The sequence below is a fragment of the Macaca thibetana genome, chromosome 8, assembly GCF_024542745.1.
Source record: "Macaca thibetana thibetana isolate TM-01 chromosome 8, ASM2454274v1, whole genome shotgun sequence".
Taxonomy (NCBI): domain Eukaryota; kingdom Metazoa; phylum Chordata; class Mammalia; order Primates; family Cercopithecidae; genus Macaca; species Macaca thibetana.
The window spans coordinates 90245012-90259570 of NC_065585.1; the positions used below are offsets into that span (position 1 = coordinate 90245012).

The following is a 14559-nucleotide window of genomic DNA, read 5'->3' on the forward strand; positions in this document are numbered from 1 at the left end:
AAATGCCAAGTGTAGTCTGAGCACCGCCCTGAACTTAGGCTGGTAGCCCTTCTGCCCACTTCATCTACTGGGAACTCTTGGGACACCATGGAGTAGGAGCTCAGGCTGGAAGCAGAAACAACCCACCTCAGCTAAGGGTTAGAATTTAACCTTTTTAAAGGAAGCCTGTTATGCCTAACAAAATAAACTTATCTTTCCTCACTGAAACTGTCTATCCTTCACATTCCAGGAATCCCTTCTGAAAAACATATGCCATGCCTTTTTTCAAGAGAATGCAGTCAATCATTTCAGCTCAGACATCTCTCCCACATAAATGCTGTAAGCTATCCTCCAAGCCTTTCCTTTTTCTGTAGCACTTGCTGCTAAGGATAACTGTATGGTTTGCCACCAACAAAATGTAAATTCTCCCAGTGCCCATGAATACACCCTGGTCCAGAGGAAAACAGGTGAGAAATATGTCAAAAGAACTTGTAATACAAGCCTTCATATACGTGGCAGGGGAAGGCCTGGTGACTCCTTTCCTCACTTACAAAATGGGAAAAATAGCACCTAAACCTGCAGGCTTATTGAGGCTCAAGCTGTTTAGAACGGCATTGAACAAACATCTGGCACAGGAAATACCCATTGTAAGTCACCTGTTTCCATTTATGCCTCAATCTGTAAAATGTGGTGAGACGTGCCGCAGCAATTAGCATGGCTGATTACAGGAGCTGATCCCCATCTTTTACTCACAACCCTGTAACTCAGTTTCTTCTTAATAAGGTAATGATGGTGATAGATAGGGACACTACAAACCATTCATGGATTCTCCCCTAAGTTTGTGCCATCGTCCATGTATGTATTAAATCTAAAAGCAAAAAAAAAATTCTTCAAATAAAATGCTAAAGTGTATTAACAGTTGTCATAATGCACATTTTATTTTGATTAGTTTCTGTGACTCCTTTATTTTAAACCCAGCAACGCCACTTCCCAAGGTGTAAAAATGTGAAGATTTAGGTAAACTGAATGTCGGAGGAGTGTAGTGTAAAGAGATGGCAGAACACAGATAAAAACATCCGAAAAGCCTCTGTGGGCCGGTCAAGCTTATGATTCAACAGTTAGAAAACCAAAATTACTTGGACACCCCCTTCTACTTAAAGTGATATACTGGAATTGAAAGTATTAATTAACCGTTCGTTTTAAAAACTAAGATTACTTGAAATGAAGTAGGCTCATTCCAGAATGCTTTTCTTTTTTCCTTCCCGAAACAATTACATCAAACTTAGATATCCTAATGTTTATTTTTAGATATAGTCCTTAAATTATGTTCGCCCTTTTCAAGAGGATGAGAAATTTACATTCACTAATAGACTTAACATTGATCTTAAAAATTGGGTTTTGATAAAACTAGTGTGACAGAGGTACTAGTAGAACGAAAAAACAGGATTCCAGATTTTATTTTTTAGAAGATAGAAAAAACACACCCGGGACAACATTTCTTTGATCAATAAACTTTCAGGAAATGGAGGAAGCTGTTTTGGGACACATTCAAAGCTAGTTAACTTGAACTTGGAAATAGGGTTTTTGACAATGCAACTACGGGAAACAAATCTCTGAACAAATTTTAAATGAAACCTCACCCCTCCCCAAACTGTTCAAGTGGCAGACAAAATAAATTACCATAAATTATATGCCAAGACACCTTTTAAAAAACAACAACAGCAGCAACAACAATAACCCAGGAGTCTGAGGATTTCCTTCGCTCCTCCAGGAAGTGTGTAACACTGCTTCTGGCCTGCAGGCTGGGGCGGATCGGGGACCTGTCACACGTCAGGATAGTTGCAGTAATATACCGCGGAGCTGGCGTCGGACACCACGGAGGAAATGGCCCCGTGGCTGTCGGGGAGATTCACACTGGAGTCATGCCCCTGGTAGGGGAGGCCCATCTCAGGCTTGCACACGAAGTGCAGATACTGTTCAAATTCCGTGCGGTCCACCTCTCCGAGAAGCTCGGCGGGCTGGTTGGGGTCCGTGCCGTCCCGGCAGGGCAGTGCCTCCGGAGGGGGCGACGGCTGTCCGGGACCCGGGGGCTGGTGCTGGTGCTGGTGCTGGTGTTGGTGTTGCGGCTGCATTTGGAAGCCGCGCCCGCCGCCCGCCCCGTGCGAGCCCATCGCGCCGTAGTACATGTGCAGGGCGCTGGGTGGCGCCAGGAGGCCCGGCATCGATGGACCCGCGGGCTCTGGGCCGAGTCTGGGGTGTATGGGGCCGGCGGGAGGCTCCGGGGGGCCAGCGTAGTCCGAGACCTGCGAGTAGCTGTAGGTGCCGGCCGCCGGGCAGTCCCCGGGCATCGGGGCGGCGAAGAAAGCCGAGTCGGGGTCCACGCCGTCCAGCGGGGACGTGTCGGGCGTGGGCAACTGATAGCCGTCGAGCGGAGGCGCGCCCAGACTCTGGCAGTCGCGGTAGTGGCCGCCCATGTGCGGAGGCAGCAGCGGCGGACCGGCAGGGAAGCCCTGCTCGGGGAACGGGAGGCCCAGGCCGTCCATGGCCACTCGGCCGCCCTCGGGGCCCAGCGCCGCCGCCTGCGGCTCGGCCAGGCCGTGTAGGAAGCCGCCCTCCACCCGCTTCAGCCGCTTCACCTGCTTGCGCCGCCGCGGCCGGTACTTGTAGTTGGGGTGGTCCTGCATGTGCTGCACGCGCAGCCGCTCGGCCTCCTCCACGAAAGGCCGCTTCTCCGCCAGCGTCAGCGCCTTCCACGACTTGCCTGCACAGTGCAAGGAAGGGGGAGAGGGGCGCAGGGTTTATCGGCTGCGCTCCCGCCCCAGGCCCCTCCCCCACCCGGACGCATCTCTCCCCTCAGACCTTGAATTGAGCAACTGGGGTGAAGTTAAAAAGGGAAGTCTGGGACTCCTGAGTCCGAGCCCTTGGGGAACACCCCTCCTCTAAAGGCACCCCTTTCTTTTGGTCTCCTGGAAGCGGCTTTCCGCTCACCCATCACCCGGTCGTTCGAAAAACAGAAAAGGACACCTAGCTAGGGAAGGGGTCGAGGGATGGACACAACAGGCCCAGTTCAGGGCCAAGGGTGCTCTCGCGCCGCTCAGATGTGCCGGGAAGTCGCCTTCCCAGAGCCTTTGGACCCACGTCCCCGGCCACCTGGGGAATCCGGGAGTCGGAGAGCACGGCGGAAAGTTACTTTGGAGGCTCGGAGAACGGGAAGCTGGAAGGGAACCGAGAGCCTTAAGAAAGGACGTGGAGTCTCGGGCGTCAGGCTCGCAAAGAACACCGTTTGGGGCTTAAGAAAGCGGCCTAGAGATTCACGCCAGCGCGCCCGGCCGCCTGCGTCCCTGACTCGGACTCACCCAGCATCTTGCTCAGCTCCGCGTTGTGCAGGTCTGGATTCTGCTGCGCCAGCCGCTTGCGCTCGTCCTTAGCCCACACCATGAAGGCGTTCATCGGCCGCCGGATACGGGACTCGCCCTTGGCTCTGCCCGCGGTCCCGGCCGGCGCTCCGCTGCTCGCCGGCGCCTCGCCCTTCACCTTCATGTCCCCGATGGGGCTCAGCGACTCGGCCCAGGGGCAGGGGCCCAGCCCGGCCATCACCGCGGGCAGCGCGCTCCGGGTCTGGCTCTGGTCGTCACTGGCGTATCCCGCATCCGGGCTGCTCATGGCGCTCCAGGCCGGCCCCGCTCCCCTCAACTCTCCGCCGGACGCGCCGCCTCCCCCGACCCGGGGGAGGGGGTGGGGAGCGAGGCACTGAGATGCCCCGAGGGCTGCGCGGGTCTCCCGGCCCGAAGCCGCCGCCCGTGTTCTGGCCTGTCGCGGTCTACGGTCTACAGCGTACCCAGGGCCCCCAACCGACCTAGTGACACTGCGGGCGCCCCTGGGCCGCAGGGCCTTTTCTGCACAGATGTGGCCAATGGAGCGGCGAGGGCGGGCCGGTCCCGCGTAGTTAGGCCCACGCCCAGGCCGTGGTCCGAGTCCCAAGTCCCAGTCCAACCCCACGCCCGCCCCTTGCCCCTCCCCTGGCCCCGCGCCCAGGGCTACCCCTGCCCCCGGGAAAACTAGCGGGAGCCGGGCTCTGGCGCCGCGTCCTCTCCCACCCGGGTTAGGGAGACTCGAAAAGCCATCTGGGAGGGCTGATTGTACCTTGGAATCGACGTACTTGCCCAAGGTCGTTTAGATGAACATACTGAGCGTCCATTCTATTCTCTTTAAAGCACATCTTTTTGTAGAAGCCGAGGGTGTTTCAGTGGTGGGTGACCTAGTTTACTTCCTGCACGGGCATCTTCTTCAAATGTATTTTCTCGAATGCGAAAGACACCGTTGATAATAAATTTAAAAATACAATTTTTCCCCCAGGACTTAACTTGCCTGTGTTATGTTCAAAATGCTGTGTCCAAGATAAATCCTAATTTTCTAAAGCAAGATTAAATACGGAACGACGTTCTGGATCCAATATTCCATCACTCTGAAGAATAAAGCATTTACTCATGACAAACCAACCAGTTTTTAATGTGTATCTTATTATACACATCATGTGAAGTATGAAAATGTGTACAAGATGTATATAAGATACGCATAACAAAACTTTCTCGCATGTGTTCAGTAACAGGTGAGCCTTAATACTGATTTCTAAAATGTAAAGACAGCAGCAATATTTGGCTAAATGTCCGAGTTTGTTAGGGGGAAGAGAACAATCTGTTTTAGCTGCAAAGTAACTGTGGTTCTTAAGAGTCAGTTTAAGATGGTTATTCTGGCAGATAATTAGATTTCTATACGTTTGTTTAGACTGGAATGAAATCTGAATGACTATTAAACTTGTGTTTCGATCTGGAAAAAAAAAGTTTTCAGTGAGACTTTTAAAACAAGTCCTTATACAGCGCTAAGAAATGACACAGCCTGCCACTGCTATTCGTAGCGCGCTCCGGCATTAGCAAAGGAGTGTATCCTCATAGTAACCCTGAGGTAGACTCTATCTTACAGGAGAGGAAACTGAGGCAGAGAAGTTAAGGAACTTGCTGGAGACTAGAGTATTGAGAAGGTGGAATTCACACCCAGCAGTCTGCCTTCAGACTTGCAGCTCTTAATCACTAAGAGAGGCTGGTGTGTTTGTGTATTTGTGTTGGTTTTTGAGGGCAACCAACAGCCATTCCTGCATAATTAGAGATGACTTTGCAAAGAAATCAATATACCAATCTCCAGAACAGACTTTATTTATTATGAAGGCGTGATAAAAAAAAGTAGAGCTTACACCTGGGATCCGAGAAGTAAAATGCTGCTGCTTTGAGTGTGATACTACAACAACAAGACTGTCTGTCCAGTCTTGCTTTTAGTGGCATCCACAAAAATACAAAACTTTTGCAAACTCCTGGCCTTCAGTTTCTCTGGCATTGCTTTTTCTCAAAAGAACTCTTACACAATTGTTTTAAGCCAACTTATATTTAATTCTGCAAGTATCTGTGAAGTCTTGACTAGAGGACAAGTTAAGAAAGTGTTTCTAGTTCCTGGGTCTCTAAGATTCAAACAAGAAAAAAAAATCTGCATAAAGAAATCATAGAGGGATGTTACTTTTACTTGGTAGTTTTGAAAGCAGTTGATTTTAGACAAATTTAAATGATGGTGTACTTTTCTTTTAAAGCTTTTTTTCTGGAAAAAAAATGGGCTTCAGAATAAAGCAAAAGCACATTGAAAATTATTAAGCAACAAAACTACAGGAGGAGAGAGAGCAATCTACAAATTAAGCCCGTGGTACCTTGTTTTTTGCTAGGGTTTTTTTTTTTTTTTTTTTTAGATCTTTGCTAACTTTTCTGGATACTAATACATATTTTTCAAAGATCTCAAAGCAGAATTTTCTCTTAACACAAAATCTTTTATGAACTAAGGAGTTTTCCTAGAACATTGAAAATTAAAAACAATGTCTGATCCAGAATTCATTTTTATCTGTCTAATCTGTTTGACTAATTCCTTAAAAAACACTACAGGAAATACAATCCAGGTGTGAGTCCAAAAAAGTACATGCACAGATTTAGCCTTGTACACTTTCTTCATCCTCATGCTCTTCCTCACCCAGCTCATTATCTGGAGAGGTGCGCTTGGGAGCCAAGAAGATGGAGAAAATGATGGGGAAGAAAACGTGGGATTTCCATATTTTATTGATTTATTTACTTATTTATTTATTGAGACGGAATTTCCCTCTTGTTGTCCAGGCTGGAGTGCAATGGCACGATCTCGACTGGCAACCTCCACCTCGCCGATTCAAGCGATTCTCCTGCCTCAGCCTCCCGAGTAGCTGGGATTACAGACGCATGCCACCACGCCCGGCTAATTTTTGTATTTTTAGTAGAGATGGAGTTTCATCATATTGGTCAGGCTGGTCTCAAACTCCTGACCTCAGGTGATCCGCCCGCCTTGGCCTCCCAAAGTGCTGGGATTACAGGCGTGAGCCACCAAGCCCGGCCGAGTTTCCCTATTTTTATTCGCCCTTGTTCCTGGGGACGGATCTTGGTCGGGTAAGAGAAATCAGGTGAAAGTACACATCATAGGTTGGAGTAGATTTTGGCGCCCCTCCCCCTACTTCTTATAACACCCTCCCTGGGATCATAAATTCACAGTTTACAAATTTACAGGGGAGAATTGTGGTGGTCTTCCAACTCTAGTCCCTTTTACATACTGTGACCCAGTTAGATCTCATTTCTTCTGATCATTCGCTTGTCATTTATTTTCGGGGGGCAGTGTGGAGGGCGGCGACGTCGCTGACCCGCGCGCGGTGTGTGGAGCCTTCTATTTCAGTCTCTTCACTTTAATACATGGTGCCCCGGGACGTTATCAGAGCCAGCCACAAATGCCACATGTAAAGCAGCAAACATCCGGAGTGGCTTCCTGCAAGCCTTGCTTTTCTCAACACGAGAGATTTACGCAGGGGGTTGGGGAAAACAAGTTTCACAAGTAAGAGCCGAGTACACCGCTCGCATAGCCGGCCGGGTGCCTTAGCACTGCGCGGTCCAGGGTCGCAGGACTCCCGGCTACTAATTGCGCTCACGTCCCCGGGTCCCTGGGCCGGACCTGAGGCTTGAAAGGCTGGGCAAGGAAGCGACTAGCGCACCAAGAAGCTGTGCCCGTTGCCAGTTGGGGCCTTTGGTCAGCGGGCGCAGAAATTAACTCGGGTAGGTGGCGAACCGTGGGGCTGACCTGGAGGAATCAGAGCCACGCTTATCCGTGGGCCCCTGAGTGACCAGGCAAAGGCTGGGTGATTTCCGGCAGGCTTTTGTGTTTTCGATGCTGGGAAAGCAAGAGCTGGAGGAAGGACACTCAAGTCGATCGGGAAGGACCCGTGGGCACCTAGGCAGATCCGGGTTGGCGCTGGAGAGCAAGTCTGTGTGGGCGGGGGAGGGGAGTGCGCGCCGCAAATCCTGGGAAAACTCCAGGCGGCCCGTGGATGACTACACAATGGTATCCCTGAACGAAGAACAACAATAAGGCCTTTGCATTTATAAATCGTGCGCGGGCTGCTGCCTCCCGGAGGTGGCGCGCGGCGGTGGAGCGCGGCCGAGGGTCCCGCACCTCCCAGGTAGGGCCGCGCAGCCGGACGCAGCTTATTCGCACCTTGCGCCCCGGCGCCGTCTAGGCGGCGGTGCCGCGCCCCTTGATACCTTTAACGTCTCTTCCTTGTCCCCGGGCCAGTTCCCCGTGGGTCCGGGATGGAGGTCGAAGGTCGCGGGCGGGAGGGGAGGGGTAGGGGGGAGGGAATGGCCCGGAAGATCGCCGCCACCCGCTCTGCTGCCGCTCGCCCCGGGCCTTGGAGGTCCGTCCCAGGTCGGAGCCACGCAGATGCTGCAGTGCGGGTCCGACCCAGCCTATGCCGTTCTCCTCTGCTGCGCCGGCCTCTCCCCGTGGGGACTGAAAAAAAAGGGCTACAGCGAGAGGGAATTTGGAGATGCGCGTTCCCCTCGCCCCAGGACGGGAATATACATTTTACTTGGACGCCCTCTCCCACTCCCTCCACGCGCATCCCTCCCTGGTCCGGCGGTGTCCCCTCGAGGCTGCCCCCCAACTCCGCCCTGGCAGCGGGCGACTCCTCGACCGTGTCCCCGTTCCCGCTTGGCCCCGCCTGGGATTTGCACAGGCGAAGCAGGAAATGCGCTGTTCCCGGTCCACTTCCCTACTCAGAAACTCATCCGTGGAGTTTTCCTTAGATCCCCCCACCTCCAACTGTGGCCCCGGGTTGAGGTGTGTGGGCTACTTCCCTTTATGGCCTGGCCTGTGGAACCTCAGACTCCAGGGGGAGGTGGTGTTGGGAATGACGGAGAGGGTCCCGCTCCTCACCCAGGACTCGTCACACACACAGCATTGTCTTGCTCACCCCTTTCAGATCTGCCCCTCAGCCTTAAAAGGGATTTCAATAGCGGCAGAGCTTCCATGCACCGGGTGCTGCAGCTGAACTCCTACTCCCACTTTCCCCATCCACACCCTAGGACAGGCCAGGGCTTTCCTTGGAGACCTGTGTCCTCACCTGACCAGACAGCCTTATCAGCAGCGCGCCCACCGTGCGCAGAGCACTTCCACTCCCACCCGAAGGAGAATGGACGCGGTCCCTGCTTCGGAGGAATGTACCACTCAGTGTCATTAGTCTTCCTCCCTGATTCATTAACTTCCAGCTGGGTGTTCTAGGTATGGTCTTCTGTAATAATTTGTTCCTGGCATGTAAAGGTGATGCTGACATCAGTAGGTCAAGCGCTTTGAGACTTTTTTTTTTCTAGTAGGGATAATAGGTTTCCTTTCCACCCTGAAAACTCTGGCTTGCCAAGTTTCCCTAGTAAGCAGGGCTGGATTGTGCCAGATGGTTAGGGCAAGGTGTGCATTCTGTTATCATGGAAGTGATCAAAGTTAAATAGGTCATAGGACAGGCCACTTCTGACAACACTCATTACCCACTCTTTTGTACACCTTTAGCCACACACATGTCAGATTTTGAAAGGGTACCTAAGTTGGCTTCCAAAGTTTCTGAACAAAAGAGAAAATGTTAGGGATCCTTGCTAGATTCCTTTGCACTCAGTATTTGGTTAATCTGTTAACTAAATTTTCTTTTCTGTCCACTTTTTGGACCTTGCTAACAACTTTGTCAATACTGTTTAATAACAACACAGGGTCTTTAGTACATTTCATCTTTATATCCCGAGAGCACACGCAATTCACTGTTCGTCAGTATATTCTTCAGTGTACTGTTACAGCTGTCATGGATGGAGTCCTAAGGTCATCTCCCTACAAGGCAAGGCACTGAGAATGACCTCTGTAGACCTTAGCAAAGGCACTGAGAATGATCTCTGCAGACCTTAGCAAAGACTGTTCTCATCTCAGACACATCTGTGTAGGCCTGTGGTCATCTGACTTCAGGTCTGTCATATGCTTTTTCTCATTCACCAGGAATTTAGTCTCCAGACATTAATCAAGCATCTGAAATACCACCTTTTTTGAGGATTAAGTCAAATTCTGTTTCTTTTCTGAACCAATTCCATTTGGAACTCCAGGCCAAGAATGTATATGGATAATTTTGCATGTGTCTGTATTTGGAAAATTTTTCAAAATTGATCTTTAGTATTAACATCTTCATAATGGTAGAGGACAGTTTACAAAACAGTTTCACTAACTCCTCTGACCCTCCTGACAACTCTGGAGGTAGACAGTGCAGCCTTTGTTACTAGCCTCATTTTTCAGAAGAGGAGATTAAGACTGAGAAAGGATAGATGATTTGCTCAAAAGCACACGACAAGAGTGCTTGGACCACTTATCTGCCCTTGCTGCTATCAGACGTGGGTCTTCAGGGGTTGGAGGCTGCAATGAGCCATGTCTGTACCACTGCACTCCAGCCTGGGCAAGAGAGCAAGATCCTGTCTTTAAAAAAACAAAACAAAACATTAGAGGGTCTTGTTTTGAATTTCTTTTCATACCAGGTCTACAGCCAATAAGAAACCTAATGGAATGTGTAGGGACAAAATAAAGACAGTGGACAGACAGAGATGGAGTAAGGACGCTTGGCACAGAAACTTCCAGTGTTATCCCTAACCAGGTCCTGATAATTTTTAAATATTAGAGATGTAGTGCTGTAAGAAGAAAACATTTTCACTTAGAAGATCTGTAACTTGATGCTTTTATTAGATCATATAATCTAAGCCCTAGATGACATTTCATTTATCTTAACTATTATTTTATACAAACAAATTCTGATTCAGCTGAAAAAAGAGAACAGTTGAGAGTTAAATGGGAATAAAGCTCATGTGTGAGGAAGTTGAAGTTCTCAAACTTTTGCCCCTCTACTTCACGCTCATTCAGATGGAAAGCAACTTAATTATACTGAATTGTGGTTTTGTTACCTGTTTAAGGTATAAGCTGTTAGCCTACTCTAGACCCACTGCAGACCCAGTCTTAAAGACATAAAAACATACAGCAGGTAGGTAAAGTAAATGCTCTCCATTCTTCCTGTTGTTCGGAAGAGAAATGGATGGCAAATATTATCAGTTCTGTTTTACAAAGTGAAAAAATAAGGTACAGAACAATTGGGTAATTTGCTTAATGCTTTCAAATCAGCCTAAGAGGCAAGAGAATAATTTGTTCATTTAATCAACAAATAATTATCCAACAACTGTGAATCTGAGGTTTAGCACAGCATGACACATTGGTTATGAACACATATTTGGAGTTGAACTGCTTGGGCTGGAATTCTAGTTCTACAGTTTACCAGTGGTGTATTCCTTGGACACGTTGCTTAATCTTCTTTATACCTCATCTGTGAACTGGAGGATGGTAATAGTAATGGCCTCAGGGAGTTTTATCAGGATGAAATGCATTCATTATCCATAAACTACTTATAATAGGGCCAGGCACATAGTAAGTTCTACACAGGTATTTAATAAATAAAATTAAATTTAAATAAATGCATCTTAGCTTATGAAAACATTGTGAGAAAAAATAAAACTACCACAGTGTTGAAGGTACATGCATTATAGCAACTAGATGAAATGTATAATATCATGTGTTAACATCTATGATAGCTAGTAACAACATTCTTATACTTTAATCAAAATTGTCTTATACTAGCAAAACTTTCAGAGATTTCTCTATAAATTATTGTACATTTTCTAGTTATATTTGAATGTGAACATTTTTACCCTGATGGTAAAAGAAGCCTTTGTTTTGTGAACGTCAACCTTCTAAACCCTGTTACAACCGGCAAGCAAAAATACAATTGCAAAGCATTCAATATTCTATTAGTATATCTTTGCAATGCAAAGAGATGCCTTGCAAATGAGTATTTACATGGGTAGGCCTAAATTCTCCTAAAGACTTACAGAGGAAAAGTACAATCTCAATAAGTGTGCCTGGTATACATGTATTTTAGAGGAAGAATAACCCACAAGTGTACTAACCTAGGCTAGATCTTTCTGTGTTGTAGAGTAAAAAGACTCTCAATTCTAGTCTTGATTTTTCAATAACTTGCTACCAGGTAAATTGCAAGTCCTCACCCTCAATTTTCCCAAAAACGAAGGGGAGAATGTCAGATCTTTGTGAGATAAAGAAGTGAAAAAAATGATCACAGAGACTTTTGTAAAGTAAAAATGCTGAGTACAACTCTGTGTGTGTGTTTGTGTGTGTGTGTTTGTGTGTGTGTGTTTGTGTGTCTAGGGATATAATGATTTAGAGAAATTTTTCTGTACAGAAAAAGGTAGCAAACTGAGATAAAATGCAAGTCAGGGACTGTGAAGAAGACTATACTGCTTTGGGTAAAAATGGAATGCTATTTTTTTTTATAGAGCAAACCCTTTTTAAAATTATTTGAAATTAATTATTGCACAAAGGGTCCCACCTTTGATCCAGGGAAAGCAGATTCTACTTTTATGAGGAATGACTATGGATTTACTGGGTTTCCATTATGTTAGTAAAGCTAATCGATTATTTTAGTGGCTAATCTAAAAGTAGAATGTGAGAATTTGGACAGAAAATAGACAACTCTTTCTTTTTGACATTTTCTGGTTATATAACATTTTTACAGGGGCTAAAAAAGGACTCTATAACCCACCCTCTTCCTTCTAAGTTCCAGAATTCCTAGAGAGAGTATTGAAACATGGAAATATCTTCCATATGAAATATTACATATTCCACTAAAAATGAAACTGATTGTTACTTACACCACTATATAAATACACAGATATTCTTTTAAAATCACTTATTTTGAAATAATGTCAAACTTGCAGAGAAGTTCCAAGAATAACATAAAGAACTGTATCACCTTTTCTGAGACTGCTGTGTTAGCTTTTTTTTTTTTTTTTTTTTCAAGACAGAGTCTCACTGTCGCCCAGGCTGGAGTGCAGTGGCGCGATCTGGGCTCATTGCAACCTTCGCCTGTCAGGTTCACTAGATTCTCTTGCCTCAGTCTCCAGGGTAGCCAGGATTACAGGCGTGCGCCACCACACCCAGCTAATTTTTCTATTTTTAGTAGAGATGGGTTTTCATCATGTTGGCCAGGCTGGCCTCGAACTCCTGACCTCTAGTGATCCACCTGCCTCGACCTCCCAAAGTGCTGGGATTACAGGCGTGAGCCACTGTGCCTCACCAGCATTTTATCTTTTGCTCCATCTCTATCTAAATAAAGATAAACATTTTCCCACATTTGTTCCTCCCATTCTTCTTTTCTAAATATACATACATAGAACAATAGAAATATATAGTATATTAGAATATAATAAATATATGAACTATAGATACTATATAAATATGTATTATGGATATATTGTTACATATTCTATATTAAATCATATGCATGTGTGCATGTCATTAGTCTTTTTCTGACTCATTTGAGAGCAAGCTGTGGCACAACGTCTCATCACTTACTCCAAATACTCCAGTGTGTATTCCCCTAAAATGTGGACACTCTCCCCAAAACCATCAAATACCATACAAATTAGGAAACTGACATTACTACCTTATGTCACTACCATCTAAGCCACATACCCAATTTGAATTCTGCAAACTACTTCAACAATGCCTCTTTTCTCTTTCTGGCCCAACATCCAATTCAGGATCATGTTACATTTATTTATCAAAGGTCTTCAATATTTTTCTGTCTGTCTTATAACCTTTATAGTTTTTAAAGAGTGCAGGCCTTTCATGCCAAGGATGTCCCACACCCTGGTCTGTCTATGTTGACTCATACATTCTTTGTAGGAAAATCGTGGATATGGTGGTGTGCTCCCATCAGGGTATGACAAGGAAGGGCGTCAGACATCTCATCATCACTGGTGATGCTAATCAGATCACCTCATCAAGTTGATGTCTACCCAGTTTCTCTACGTTCAGGTCACTATTTTTCCCCTTTGTAATGGAGAATTTTGTGTGTGTGTTTGTGTTGAGAACTCTGACAATGAAATGGCCTGTCTTCCTGTAAGGAAGTCCTCCCTTCTTTTTATTTATTTGTTTGTTTATTTGTATCTCTGTGGATTCCTTTTTTTTTTTTTTTTTTTTTTTTTTTGAGACTTCACTCTTGTCACCCAGGCTGGAGTGCAATGGCACGTTCTCAGCTCACTGCAACCTCTGCCTCCCAGGTTCAAGTGATTCTCCTGCCTCAGCCTCCCGAGTAGCTGGGATTATAGGTGCCCATCACCACACCACCAAACTTTTTCATATTTTTAGTAGAGATGGGGTTTCACCATGTTGGCCAAGCTGGTCTTGAACTCCTGGCCTCAGGTGATCCACCGGCCTCAGCCTTCCAAAGTGCTGTGATTACAGGCGTGATTACACCATGCCCAGCCAATTGATTCTCTTTTTATTCACTAGTGTGTATCAATAGTTTGGTTGCCACAGTTGCCATGGATTTGGCCAGTGAGGTGCCTTTCGAGCTAGCTCCTGTATTCTTTTGATAGGTCCTTATAACCCTTTGACCATTTTCATACTTTTTAGCACGATACGATATTCCAGGATCCTTTGGAATTTTCCCTGCATTTAGCCCTAGATCCAGGCATTTCTCCAGGGATCCAGAGCATCTTTTTGTGGAGGATGGCATTTAGAAGTGGAAGTCTGGGTTCTCATCAGTACTGGAGTGTCACTGCTTCCAGGCACCCTCAACAGACAGAGCTAGGAAATAACGTATACTAATCTATGTATACGTGTGTGTCCACATACACACATATCTATAACTATTTCTAAATCTACCTCTGTATGTGTGTATATATGTATCTTATGTTAGTCTCCAATTCCAATCCAACATCTTAGGGTTCTTTCTAGACTTCTCCTTTGCTGTATTTCTCTTTTCCCACAGTGAGAAACCTGGCTCCTGTTTCTCTCCATATGTGCACATATGTGCTCACCATAATCAGGCTCCTGGCCCCACCACTGCCCGCTCCCAGCCCCCATTTTTTGGACTTCCAGGTGTGCCAGTGCCTCTGCGCAGGCTTCGCCCAGCACCCTGCTTCCTCCATGCCCCAGAGCGAGAGAAAGAAAGAATTACTTGTTTAAATCTATTTAAAAATTATTTTAAGTATCGAGTATGACCATAAACATACACTGGAAGCTAATTGATGTTTTCTTCTTCACTCC

At 46.6% G+C, this 14559-nt stretch overlaps 1 protein-coding gene and 1 long non-coding RNA gene across 2 annotated transcripts in view; one reads left to right on the plus strand and one right to left on the minus strand.

The window, feature by feature from the left end:
- Positions 1 to 1420: 1420 nt before the first annotated feature.
- On the minus strand, positions 1421 to 3889 carry SOX17 (SRY-box transcription factor 17). Its single transcript, XM_050802363.1, has 2 exons — positions 3336 to 3889; positions 1421 to 2740 (listed from the first exon to the last, which is right to left on the minus strand). Exons 1-2 carry the CDS (start codon positions 3640 to 3642, stop codon positions 1803 to 1805), a joined length of 1245 nt encoding a protein of 414 aa, XP_050658320.1. The 5' UTR covers positions 3643 to 3889; the 3' UTR covers positions 1421 to 1802.
- Positions 3890 to 6908: 3019 nt separating this feature from the next.
- The window catches only part of LOC126961740 (uncharacterized), a 50290-nt gene continuing 42639 nt past the window's right edge, over positions 6909 to 14559 (plus strand). The window contains exon 1 of the long non-coding RNA XR_007728409.1: positions 6909 to 7139. This is a non-coding gene — a long non-coding RNA (uncharacterized LOC126961740). The remainder of the gene's footprint in view (positions 7140 to 14559) is intronic.